Source organism: Artibeus jamaicensis, unplaced genomic scaffold (assembly GCF_021234435.1).
Source record: "Artibeus jamaicensis isolate MK-2021 breed Jamaican fruit bat unplaced genomic scaffold, CSHL_Jam_final contig_851, whole genome shotgun sequence".
NCBI lineage: Eukaryota > Metazoa > Chordata > Mammalia > Chiroptera > Phyllostomidae > Artibeus > Artibeus jamaicensis.
This window is the reverse complement of record NW_026521986.1, coordinates 12,058,260-12,071,330: the sequence shown is the minus strand read 5'-3', so window position 1 is coordinate 12,071,330 and position 13,071 is coordinate 12,058,260. Positions and strand designations below refer to the sequence as shown.

At 47.2% G+C, this 13,071-nt stretch overlaps 1 protein-coding gene across 13 annotated transcripts in view; it reads right to left on the bottom strand.

Moving 5' to 3' along the window:
- The window catches only part of RGS6 (regulator of G protein signaling 6), a 483,104-nt gene that overhangs the window by 23,344 nt on the left and 446,689 nt on the right, over window positions 1–13,071 (bottom strand). For all 13 annotated transcript variants that reach the window (XM_037127608.2, XM_053673234.1, XM_053673229.1 and 10 more), the window contains one exon: window positions 1,121–1,210. In XM_037127608.2, the coding sequence (XP_036983503.1) occupies window positions 1,121–1,210 (90 nt within the window). The remainder of the gene's footprint in view (window positions 1–1,120; window positions 1,211–13,071) is intronic.

Sequence of the window (13,071 nt, the reverse complement as noted above, 5' to 3'; positions counted from 1 at the left end):
CCAGAAGTCCTCTACTGCTTTTCAGACTACCAGGGGTGTCCTCGGGGCTCCCTGAGGGTAGGAGAGCAGACTGTAAATGCTCACTGAGACTCTGGAGTTATGTGGTACCAACCAGATGCGCAGACAGGGTCCTGGCACACGAGGTGGACAGTACACAGAGAGAAGGGCGGCGTGGCTGAGAGGCAGCCCAACAGAGAGAGTGTCGATGGACAGTCACATGCTTGGGGTCTGGTGATGGAAGGCTGAGCGGGGAGAAGAGGATGAAGAGGCTTATGCTCCTTGAGTGGCGTGGCACGGAAGTCATGAAATTTGGTGCAAGGAAAGACACACTTAGCCACATGTGGGCCTCAGACCAGAGCTGGAAAGTGCAGAGGGTTTGCAGACACACTGGAACCATGGACCATCTCTCCTGCCTGCCCTTTTCCAGCCCCCATGTCCCTCCCAGCTGTTCCTTCCCTCCTCCCAGGGACTCAGCTGCCACCCCGCTTTAGTCACCCTTCACCACCTGCGTGCTGAAGGTCCCTGGGCCCCCAAATCCAGGTGCCAAGGGCCAGTAGAGGAGGGGAGAGGAACTAGGGTGTGGAGACTTCTTAATTGAAAGAGAACACAAACACTGTGGAGTGGGTGAGGGAGAGAGGGTGGGTGTCAAGGACAGAACAGTCCCAGGGAGCAGGGACTATAAGGTGTTCTATCCAATGAGGGCCGCCCCAATTCTTGCATCATACTCATGCCTGAGCTGGTCAGGGAGAAACAATCTGTGGGGTGAGAGCTGGACTTTGCAATGAGGGGCTTGCTTCCTCAGGGACTCATGGGTTGCCCTGGTGGCCCAGTACTCCTTACTGAGCCACTGGGGCCTTAGTGTTTGGTCACACTCCCTGCTGTGGGTGGAACACGCAGATGGAGGTAATGAGCACATGGAGAGAGGCGGCCACACCAAGGACCTTGGGGCAGTGACAACGCTAACTGTCTTCCACTGGAGTGAAAGCAGATAGAGGAGGGAAAGGAGAAAAGAGAAAGTAAATAAAACCCAAGGGAGGATATTCTCGTTTCCCACCAGCAGCAAGCAGCAGGCGAGGATTTACAGTGCTATGAAAGGCAGGCCTGCCCTTCCCAAAGATACCTTCTTCTTGGCCAGCAGCAAGTCCTGGTACGCATTCGACCGGAGGAAGCGGGCGTAGCTGTCACTCTTCATCAGCTTGTAGATGTGCTCCTGGGGAGGGAGGAGGTAGAGGACACAAGAAAGAATGGTCAGCTGATGCTAAAAGGAAATTACCACCCAACTGGCCACTGTTTTAGGAAAGAAGCAAACAGACTGAGGTATGCTGTGTGTACCTAGGAAAACCTGCACCATATTTTTGTTTTGTTCTGTCCCACTCAGAAACACCAAACAAAACATATCTTACCTCTTAGAATACAAGATATTTGAGGATCATGTCCTTGGTGCCAAGTTAGGGCACAGTATCATTTCATAACTAAACCACAGGCAGAGTGATAAGAAGGGACAAACTATTGATGTATCCAACCACTTGAGTGAATCTTAGGGAATTATGATGAGTGAAAAGGCCTCAGAAGGCTACGTACTGCATGATTCCGTTGATGTAACATTCTTCAAATGACAAGTTATAGAAACAGACAACAGGTTACTGGTTGCCAGAGGTTAGGGCTGGGAGAATAAGGAGAGGGGAGGGAGGTGTGGTTAAAAAGACAGTAAGAAGGATTCTTGTGGTGGCGGAAGAGCTCGTTATATGGACACATCTCACACATGTGATTGAGTTGTACATAACCCAATACACATACATTATATATGAGTACAAGTAAAATTCGGAAATCTGGTAGAGTCAGGGGATGTGGCAATGTCAGTACCGTGGCCATGACGTTGCACTACAGTCCTGCAGGTGTGACTGTTTGGGGAAACTGGACGCACGGTCTATCTCTGCAATCTTTCAAAGGCATGTGAATCGAGCAGCATCTCAGAATAAAAAGTTTAATAAAATAAAAACGCCTCGCGCAATGATACAATTGGGTCAGTTGTGTATGTCAAGGCCACCATCTCATCCTGGAAGGGTGCCCTGGGAACCAAAGCCTGGGGCACGTGGGCAGACAGGCCGGGCCTGAGGCTCCCATCCAGCAGGGCAGATGCTGTGGCATGTGGCCTTCCCTTCTCTTGGGCTCCTGGAGGTATTTACAGTCTGGCCTTGGCAACAAATTTCACCCTTGACTTCCAGCTAATCCCTACTGCCTCCTGGTCCTTTCTGAAAAAATCTGTCCTCATGAAGGGCAGAGAAAGCCTGGTTCATTAAAAGAGGGAGTCTGTCCACTGAAAAAAAGGGTTACTTATCAGCTGAAACGGAATACGGCTCAGCTGCATGGGGAAGCCTGGCTGTTCCAAGAGAGAACCTGTGAGGAGGGAGGTGGGATAGTGAGGCAGAGGCTGGCCTGGTCAGCAAGGGTCTTCCCTGATGTCCACACATAGTTCATCCTCTGAAGTTAAACAAGAGCCCCAGTGCCCGGGAGAATCAGTGAGGTCAGTGAGGAAACAGTGCTCAGCTGAGCACTGGACTGGTCATGAAAGGCCTCTTCCCTGGGGAGTCTTCCCGGGGGGGGGGGGGAAGGGAGGCACATTTTAGAGATACCTGGCCAGACTGCTGGCACATCCCAGGGAAGCTGGGGCATGACGAGGACTTACCAAGACCCTATCCCTCCCCACCACAGAAGAGAGTGAAAGCAGAAAGCAAGATACCCCTGAGCCACATGTGAATCCCTCTCCGCCCATCTCCAGTTGGACCATAAGCAGCCCTATTTTGGCATCGGCTTCATTCTTCCTCATATTTACAAAAGCAGGGTGCAACCCTACTAATGGGAATGAGCTCACTGCAAGGAGCCAAGCAAAATTAAATAGTGGCTTGGATCCGAGCCTACTTTGATCGTCCAGATGTGTTCTGATTTAATATGTTTAGTGAGAACATGCCTCACGAAGTGTTTTTCTGCAAATTTCAGACAAAAATCCAGCCCACTCTCATTTTAAGTTCCTCGAGGGAACAATATGTTTTTATCTCATATATGCACAGCATCCAGCCCGGGTCAAATGTTAGTGGAACTCGCGTTGTTTCTTGGTTCACTGAAGTGCTTCTTTGAGTCTAAGGTGCAGCAAGTTTGCAGGCTTGATATTTATTCTGGTTTATGACCAGATCGATTCCTGCCCTCTGTGGGGAAGGGGAGTGGGGGTCACACTCAGCTCCCGGGAAGTCCGGGGAGCCCTTCTCTCTTGGCCCATCCCTAATGGTCTCAGAGCCCAGACAGGGCCATCGTGGTCTTTGTTTGCATTTTTTGTCTCTTTAAATGGTCCTAATGTTTAAATCTTAGGCAAAAATGTTAACCCAGAGTAAAAATGACTCACTGTCTCCTTATTCTTGCCTCAGGCATCATTTCTGTCTGGCCAACACAGCCAGGTGGCTCCAGAATCATCTGGAGAGGCCTGCCAGTCATGCCTGGACCTTCTCTACACCCCTGTCCAAGGCCACAGGTCCCTGCTTCTTGTTCTGCCTCCTCAGAGGAATCTAAATCCACAGGCCTGTCTCACAAAATACCCTGTTATCCCAAGAGCAGTAAGGAAGCCTCTCCTAGGCCAACGTTGCCGGCCTTGGCAAAGAATTCTACCCCCAATCCAGTTAATTTCCCCAGCCTCATGATGGGCAGAAAAAGCCTAGTTCATTAAAAGAAAGAATATATCAATTAAAAAGAGCAGGATAAAGCAGATGCCTACACATTTAGTCACAAAAATATTCAGCAACTAGTTATTGAGCATCTAGTAGGCGCCAGGCACTGTGTCGGGCATTGATTACAACCTGAAAAGACAGACGAGGTCCCTGATGCTGCACAGCTTAGATTCTATTAGGCACGACCAACGCACGAAGGTCATTGACTCCTACTGTCTGAGTCATCTCAGACCCTAGCCACCATTTAATTGTGCTTGGCTCCTGGCAGTGGGTCCATTCCCATGATTAGGGTTGCACCCCGCTTGTGTAAATATGGGGCATATTTGAGCTAAAGGCTACAGAGAAGTAAAAGCAGAAAGTGTTGTGAATGGGTGTAAATGGATTGACCTACCCTGCCAGAGGTGGGGAATTCTTGTCTACCAACCAGAAGGGTCCTTATCAAGGTAGGGAGATCTTAGCGGGTGGAAATGGAAATTGAGGGTGGGAGAGTGCAGCCTTACTACTGCATAGTTTGGTCAACCAGAGCCAAAAGGAAAATCCAGGGGCAGGGAGGAGGGAGCAGCAGACAGTGGCGGTCTATTCCCCGGGAGGGGCAGTGGTCAGGGCCAGAGGAGCAGTTTGGGCGACTGCCATCCTCCCCAGGTCACATGGCCAACTGCAAAGCCAGGACCAAGATGGCTACGGTGTGGGAAGAAAGTAGAGAGTGAGAACATGACCTGTTGAAGGTGGGTTGCATGAGGTGATCACACTCTGCCAGCCCTGTTGCTTAGCCCTTGGCCACCACTAGGACAGTCTCAAATTACCCTGTGTGGGAACAACCAACCAAAGCAACAGTAGCAGATGCAGGGCATGGTCTGAGAAAAACAGAATCCAGAAACCTCTGCAGATCTCCTGTGCCCCCTGCAGGGCGGTGACTCCAGGCCCCCCTGGTCTGGGCCTTCCTTTCCCACAGTCTACAGACCCAAGACTCCTCCACCCTCCTCTCCTCCCCCATGCAAAGGAATGGAGCCTTTGATGTACCCAGTTATGGAACTCTGTTCCTTCCTCCTCGCCAGCTTTGTCTTGGAAACACAAAGACAGTAAACGGGGTGGGTGAATGGAGCACTGAGGTTTTTCTGGGAATGAGAATTAAGATACGACTCAGGGTCTTTGGCCAGTTCCCAAATGCAATGAGTTTATCACTGCCAGGGACAGCAAGTGTACAAAGCTCTTGGCAGTGACCTCTATTGATTTATAGGGGGTTCTGGTTTGTTTCCCCTGCTCTGCAGACAACCAGTCTTAAAGGGAAATGTATATCCAGAATCTGCAAAGAGCAAGAGAGCCACTGGTAAACCAGTTGGCCCCTCCAAGAGAATTCCTGAGGCGCTAGAGAAAAAGGAGTTTACGCTTTCCTTCTTTGTTTTTTTTTTAAACCTTGTTTTTTTCTTGTCTTTCTTTTTTCCTGATATCTTTCTCCCTCCCTCCTTCCCACTTCCTCCCTCTTTCACCCTCTCTCCTCCTGAAAAAGAGATGATTGTGTTGACTACGAAAAGCAGCTCTACCAGGGCCCACATCTGTGATCCAGACACAGGGGGAGGCACCCAGTCCAGGGTGTGGATGGTTCTCCACAGTTGAGAAATGGATGCTCCAAGGCTCTAAGTCATACTGACCTTCCTAACCACATTACTCAGGGTGGAGTCTCTTCTTCCCCCCTCATTTCCCTCCTTGGGCCTGGCCCTGGGACAGGGAGCTTGGATTGCCTGGGCCACTAAAGTGGAAGCAAGCACAGCAGAAATTGGTAGGGCCCCAGGACACATGTGGGAGCCGGAGAGAGCGAGCTGTCTCAGAACCACCACCTGGCACAAGCCGATGTTTTGCTGGGACAGTACTCATTTGGAAATCTCCTTTATTTTTAGATAAAACACAATGACCCTCACAAGCCTTGGGAAGGTAATCACACAAATGCCCGTGGCCTTGGGCCCTACTCTTGCTGGAGCAGCTGAACCGCTTAAGAGCGCCCTTATGCCTCCTCTTTGCTGCGGGTTCCTAAAGCACCTAGGATCTCATTCCCCAGGGGCAGAGACTTCTTAGCTGGGGCACTGCCTAGCTGCCAAGAGTGTCCTTTGAAATCACAAGAATCACTTGTGATTTCAAGTGTCCTTTTTTCTTTTTTGCAGGCGTGTGTGCCTCATCTCTGCCCTCCATCCTTGAGCTTCCTGGAACAACATGTGGACTTTGGGAACTTGCGGGTCCCAAGCAGTCCCTTTGCAGGAAGCTGAGGCTGTGGGGCAGACTGGGGTGTTGCTGTGTGGGGTAGTGGAAGGGTAGCTGGGCTGGTGGCCCAAAGCTTGGATTCAGGTCCTGACCCCACCCTTTTCCAGCCCTACACACAAATTCAATGAAGAAACACAAGTGTAAGCACAGCAGAAACTATATCCACATAAGGTAGTAACCATCACTGGCCTTCATGGTGTGGCTGTCCTTGCCACAGATGGCATGGGGATGAGGCCACAGCCTGAAGACTCCTGGGGGAGGAGGGAATAGGAGCGGAGTACAGCCGTATTATTTTAGTTGCCGTTGTCGTTTGCTCTGAATCAGTGCTTAGGTTTAAACAAACCATTTTACAGATGAGGATGGGAAAACTCTAAAGGGTTAAGTGACTTGCTCAAGGACAGAGCTAGAATGTGAACCCTGAACTGTATGACCCCAAAGCTCACACGCCCCTGGCACCACAGTGCATTCACTACCCTTGAATTGGGGTTTTGAGGGCAGTTAGTGTTGCAGGGCTGAGATAAAGTCCTCAGTGTGTGGTCAGCAGGTACATTAAGAGCCCCCTTGGGTCCTAATCTGAGTCATCCTAGTAGTAGATGCAGCCACTGCTCACCATTCACTACCCCACTGTCAGTGATGGCAACGGACAGGTCCCCCAGGGTGACACAGGCTCTGGTTTCTCACCCCTCGGGTTGTGTACAACTTGCCTTTCATACCAGAGAAAAGGCCCCGACCCGGCCAAGCTCTGAGGGCTCCCTGGGGCCCTTGGGAAGTCGGCGCGGTCTGTATAAGAAATTTCTAGAGGTTTCTTTGAGACTCGTGAATATCTGCCACCAAAGGTCTTCAGACCTTCGGCGTGGCGAGCTGAAGCCTAAGGAAAATGAACATTTTTCAACATGGGCCCTGCAGGAGGACCGAGGGTGGCACTGCACAGTGATCAAGACTCGACTTGGATCTTGAATCAGTGTCTAGTCAATAAACACAAAAGAGGCCATAGAAAAGACACCATGGCCATGTGGACATGCACTTGAGTCTAAGACAGTAGCTGCTTGCCCTCATGGATGCAGCTTTGGATGACAATCCTAGGATCATGTGGATCTTAAATGAGAAGCCCCCATTTGGATTTCTTTGTCCTTCTAAGCAGGACATGGGGGCCCATTTCCATGTACCGCAGTATTCTAATTGTAAGACAGTGTAAGAGTAAATGAGCATTTGCCTCTGACCAAAGGGCACAGTATATTGATGCTGTTCAACTTCTGTTCTTAGATAAGAGTGGCTTCAAAGACAGCTTTGCATGTTGCCTTTTACCTACCCAGGTACCAGAGGTGTTAACTTCGGTGTTTTTCATTTCCTTTTCAAGGTCACGGGGCTTGGTGCAAGAAACTATGCTATGAAGGCTCAACAAGGACATTGTGGAATTTAGTTCTCTGGTGCCTTCTCTCTAGAAACTACCAGTTTGTGTGCTAATAAACAGAACTCAATGACAAACTGATTTGTTCTTTTCAAAATGCATCCCTCCCTGTGAGGTTCCTCTCCCCTAAATAAAACCACCCACAGGGTGAAATGAATAACTTCTGGAGCAAGCAGAGCCGGGGCATTCCTTGTTAAATATGTCTGACATGGGAAGTCTGCCAGGAAATGCCCTCCAATCAAGGATTAATATCAGGAAACTTGGTGCAGTCTTGTGATACTGGCACACAATGCCACCACCTCCACCACTGGGGCGAAGATGAACAGCTGTCACCAGGCTAGAAGACCTCGGCTTCTGGGTAAATGAGGGTGAACATAAACATGTGCTCCACTGGGCTCTGGTGTTTAAACAATGCAAATGTTAGAAGCCTTGCCTTCCTTAATCAAGTTGTTTTTCAATATCCAAGTTTAGGTGATAATAAAACCAGTGGACTAACAGTTTCTTGTCTGCTCCAGGTGGGTATAGACCTGGGGCAGCATTTTCAGCTCTTGTGTTACTCTGACCTCATTTTGGCCTTGAGGTTGTTTTTTTGATCATTGTACACATACATGATGGCCAAGCAGAGTTTTGGTGACTTAGACTGAGGTCTGCTTAAGGGAAGGGGCCCTCCTATGTGCCTGTGTGTTCCCAGAGTCTACAACATCTGGATCTTATGGTTATTCCAAATTTTGCTGAATTGGCATACTGTAGAAATTTAATTTAACCAATATTTATTGATCACCTGTATGTGCTCCCTAAGGTTGTCTGGCAAGATTTTTCAAAGTGAAAAGCCAAGGGACAAATGGCCCCCACCCCCTCCTAATGATAGGTAGAGCTGAGAGTCATTTTGAGCTGAGCTGTCAAGGAAATATATTTTAAAAGCTTAGCCATGTGCAAAGCATTACTTTAGTGTTGTAGGGACTTACAAAAGGAAAAGAAGACCAAATGCCTACTCCCATCAAAGAACTTTTCTATCTAGAGGTGCTAGAGGATCAGGCACTGCAGGTACAGGGTGGGATGGGGCATTTGAGCATCTACTGTGTGTCAGGAATATAGTGGGGCGTGGTTATCTAAGAAGCCTATGGGAGAACCTTCAAGGAACAAAGCCAATGGGCCAGATTGGTCCACTCTATTCAACTGCCAATCAATTTGATGAACAGATTTCCAATCCAATCCAATCCAATCCAATCCAATCCAATCCCCATGAAGTGTTTGTTTTCTTAGGCCTATTTTGTTTTGCTTGTAAAGAATGATGTGTTCTTAGACAAGCTCTGCCTAGTGGCAAAAAGCCATCAGGGCCTTCTATTTCCTTTGCAATTTCCCTCACTATAGAACTTCATAGCCCACAGGTCAAGGTCTCCCAACTTGAATGGGAGAGTGGATGTTCAGGAAATGGGTAGCGGGGGAGACAAATGAGTTGAATGGACCCAGTGATACGGTCTTTGCAGCATCCTTGGATACTCTGAGGATCTTAAAATTGAAGCGAGGTGACCACAGCACCAGCCAGCTTCTCCCTCCTGCAGCTGGTGGAGGCTCTGGAAAGAGGTGAGTGCCCTACAAGGAAGCCCTAGGTTCCCAGTGCTTCCTGTGGTTTCAGTCTGTCCTCCACAACCCACCAGCAATGCTGTCAACCACCTGCCCCAAGACTCAGCTGTCTTTTGGCTCCAGCTCACTCTGCCCACCGCCATCTGACTCCAAAGTCTTCGAAGCTTTCCTACCGCCTTCAGGTTGAAAAGTGCAAATTCTGAGGATGCAGACACTCGAGGCCCCACAAATTTGGCTCCTATATACTCTTCTGCATTTCCCTCCCCCTCAGCCCCCTACCAGAAACTTTCAAGAGTAGGCATCTTCTTGGGAGAATATTTTTATCTAGCTTGGGATTATGAGATCTCAGGGAATACTAAAGCCATTCAGTTTTGTAAGTATACATGCACACATACCTAGCACTTTTACTTATTCAAAGAATTTTCAGGGCTACTAGCTCATCTGATTTTTCAAAAATCCTTATAGGAAGGTGAGAGAAGAGACCACCTCCATTTTACAGATGAGGAAACTAAGGTACGAAAGCAAAGATCTTTCCTGGAGACCACATAGCAAGTGGGTAGCAATGCAGGTCCTCTGATGCCCCACAGTTGAGAATAGAGATTTCAATCACTGGCATAAAGAACTGAGTCCTTTAAGAACAATCACAGCCCATTTTTCTTCTTTTCTCCCCTCACAAGACTAAATCTGTGAAATTGGAACAACACGGCACACAGCTGAGGGCTCTGGTCACAGCCCACAGACCTTTATGGAAGATTTGGTCATGGCCCAAATTTTCAGAAAAGCCAAATGGATCAGCAAAACACAAGTGCAAATGCTGGGCTCATGCTGACAGGGTAGCTTGTGCAATATTTCCACAGGAAGCAAACACAGGCAATTAACTTGGCTGTAACAACGCATGCGGTCAAATAAAGCAAATCCTCAGATGGAGCCTGAACCCCAACCCCAGTCCCCATTTCAAATGAGTCCATAAATTTGGCTGGGCCTTCCTCTGGCTACTGACCCCTAATAACAGGGCACATGCTCACACTTCCATCAGCATTCTGAGCACCACAGGGGGCCTCCAAGAACCAGTGGAGTCGGCTGAGGGAGCCACCCAGAGCTCCTGATCCAAGGTGCAGTGGGGCCTTGGGTGTCAGCACCCAAGTTTTCAGATGGGCAAACTGAGAAGAGCAAGGTAGAAGGACTTAAGTGTATACTCCTAGACCAAGGATATGGCAGAACACCACCTGAGCCTGCTCCTCGGCTCTGGGCCCTTCTCTGTGGACCAGACTTTCTCCAGCTCCCAGCATAACAGCCAAGCCCTCAACACCAACCATCCAGAGGCAGTGCATTCTGAACAGCAGACCCTCAGCCAGCAAGCTGGGACATCTAGGGGCAAGTCCTGGCTGGTCAGGGGTTGCTAAGGATTTTTAACCTCCTTTCCTGATCTGGAAGCTTCTGAATCACAGCTGCGTAGCTGATGCCGATGGCAATGCTGGTGAGGAAAGGAAGGCAGTGGGAGTATCATGGGACTGGCTGGCACCTCCTAGGTACTTTCTGTATCTCTCAGCCCTTTGTAGGTTGGTGTGTTGCTGTCGACACACTAGGACAAAGTCTTGTAATCTACTCTCCCCTGTAAACTGAAGACCAGCCACTCCCAACCCTTTATCTTTGATCTTTCTGGATTTCTCAAAGTGATTCAATGGTTTTCACACACGGGGGTCTTCAACTGAGGCTTGATGCTCAGATCCAGCCCAGTGACTATTTGTTAAGTCTCATGAGCTAAGAACAATTTTTTGCATGTTTAAATGGCTGAAAAGAATCAAAAGAAGAATAATATTTGATGAAAAATTATATAAAATTGAATTGCATCCATAAAGTTTTTTGGGGGGATACCGCCACACCCCCCTTTTGTATTACTTACATTGTTATGTTGCTACCGCGTTGCTCTTTTTATAAGGCAGAGGGGAGCAGTAGTAGTGACATAGGCCCTATCACCCACAAAGGCTAAAATTTATACTACCTGGCCCCTTACAGAGAAAGTTTCGTCTTTAACCAACCCCCCTGCTTTTGTGTGAAAGGCAGGTTACAGAATCACCCTATTTGCATAATCACCCTGTACACTGAAATTGAGAAAGAAAATACACTAACATAGGAGTTATCTCTGGGAGCTAAGGTTACATGCAATTATTTGATTTATTTTTCACCAAACATGCTTAACATAAGAGTATAAAAATATTAACATTAGGAAAATGAAATAGTAAATATTTGTCCTAGTCTACACTGTGGGTCAGACACTCAGTTGTTGACATGGTTCACTCACCTAACCCCCTTTCTACCTCTCTGTGTAGGTATCTCTGTTCTATAGATGAGGAAAGGAAGACTCAGAGAGGCAAGTAACTTGCCCAGGGTCATACTACTAGTTAGAAGCACTTTGTACATTTATGGTGGAAACACACAAACAGAAGGGGACAGGCTGAAAACAGAAATTGGTTTAGGAAGAGCATTTTGTTTGCATTCATAGGAGACCAGTTTTAACAGAGGATGAGAAACTTAGAGATGCTTAGGGTATTCTCAAGAATAAGATATAATATATGTATTTGGAAGTACCTGAGAAATGGCAGAGCACTATACCAATGAGGGCTGTGACTTCAGAAACTTGTCAGGGCACAACCTGCCAGCTTCCCAAGATTCCCCATCAAATCCTTCTTGAATTAGAAATGGCATAAATGTCAAGAAGAGAGGACTGATTGAACTATGGTTGTTCCACACAATGGAAGCTATGCAGCAGTTAAAGAACCTGGCAAGAATAATATTGCTGCTGCTGGTGTTGGCAGTATGATCTTGAGAGTGCTCTGTGGAAATGCAGGATAAAGCTAATGAGCAATGATGTAAGGTACCAATGCTATCTCATGCACGGCATCCTTGAGAACCAGGGTTCTCTGCATAGAGAAAGGAGACACAGATGTAAGAAAGGAGAGATTAAAAAAGAATCCTCTGGAGTTTTCAATTTGAATAAAAAGTATCAGTCTGAACACAGGATGTATTTTCGCCACAAACAACAACCACGTATTTCTCAGCTCTGTCTGCTAAAGGGGCCCAGAAGTGATGACCAACTCAGAAACAAAGAGTATCCCCAAGCGCCCAGATTATGGTCTCTAAAAACCATTTCCCTCTCAGAGAAACGAAGAATCCTTGGAGAAATGGCTGCTTCCAGGTCTGGGGCAGAGCCTGGAATCTCTTTTCTTCCTCATCATTTGGATGACATCAGACTTTAGGGTCATGTGAGAAGTTACCAACTGGCCCGAGATGGCAGAACTCAACCATCAATAAATACAATAAACAAAATGGGTTAAAACACATCAACTGTGTTGAAATCTAGGAGTTTCAAAAGATACTAAAAATACAACAAAAACTCCTAATTGGCCACCATTGGACAGTGATTATTTTGGAAACTGGCAAATAAAGGGAAAGAATGAAACATTTGTCCTATTTTTCCTATATTACTAGGTAACCAAATGATAGAGGTATTCGATTATTTATATCTCAGCTAATAAAAGAAGAAAGATAGGAGTAGCATACCACCATTTTACAACTCCTAATTAACTAGTGGATGTAAGCGATAAACACCAGTGGCTGCTAATACCACAAAAATAGAGACCACTAGGCACTGTGATCTCCTCGAGAAATAGCACAATCCAATCTCAGAGGTAGTGTTGCCCACAAAAATCAAAAGTAAATATGATTAAATATCTAAATCAAACCACTAATTTATAGGAAATACAGATGGTAGAAGAACATGTTAAATAGCACGATGGGGCTACGCTCAAGAAAATCCGGACTGTGGGAATCCCTACAGCACAAAGAATCCAATTCCTTCATCAAATACATTGCGAGGAGGCAGGGAGAGAAGGAGGGGGATGTAAAAGACACCTGTAGATTAAGAAGCGCTTACAAGAGATGTCAATCTACTGGAACGCAGGGCCCTTATCTGAATTCTGAGTTTAAGTAAGGGTTAAACACAGGCATTTATGGAACGATTAGAAATTTAAACACTTGCCTGACTTCCAATGATATTAAGAGATTATTGCTAATGTGTTAAGATATGATCTTGGTATTATGGTAACACAA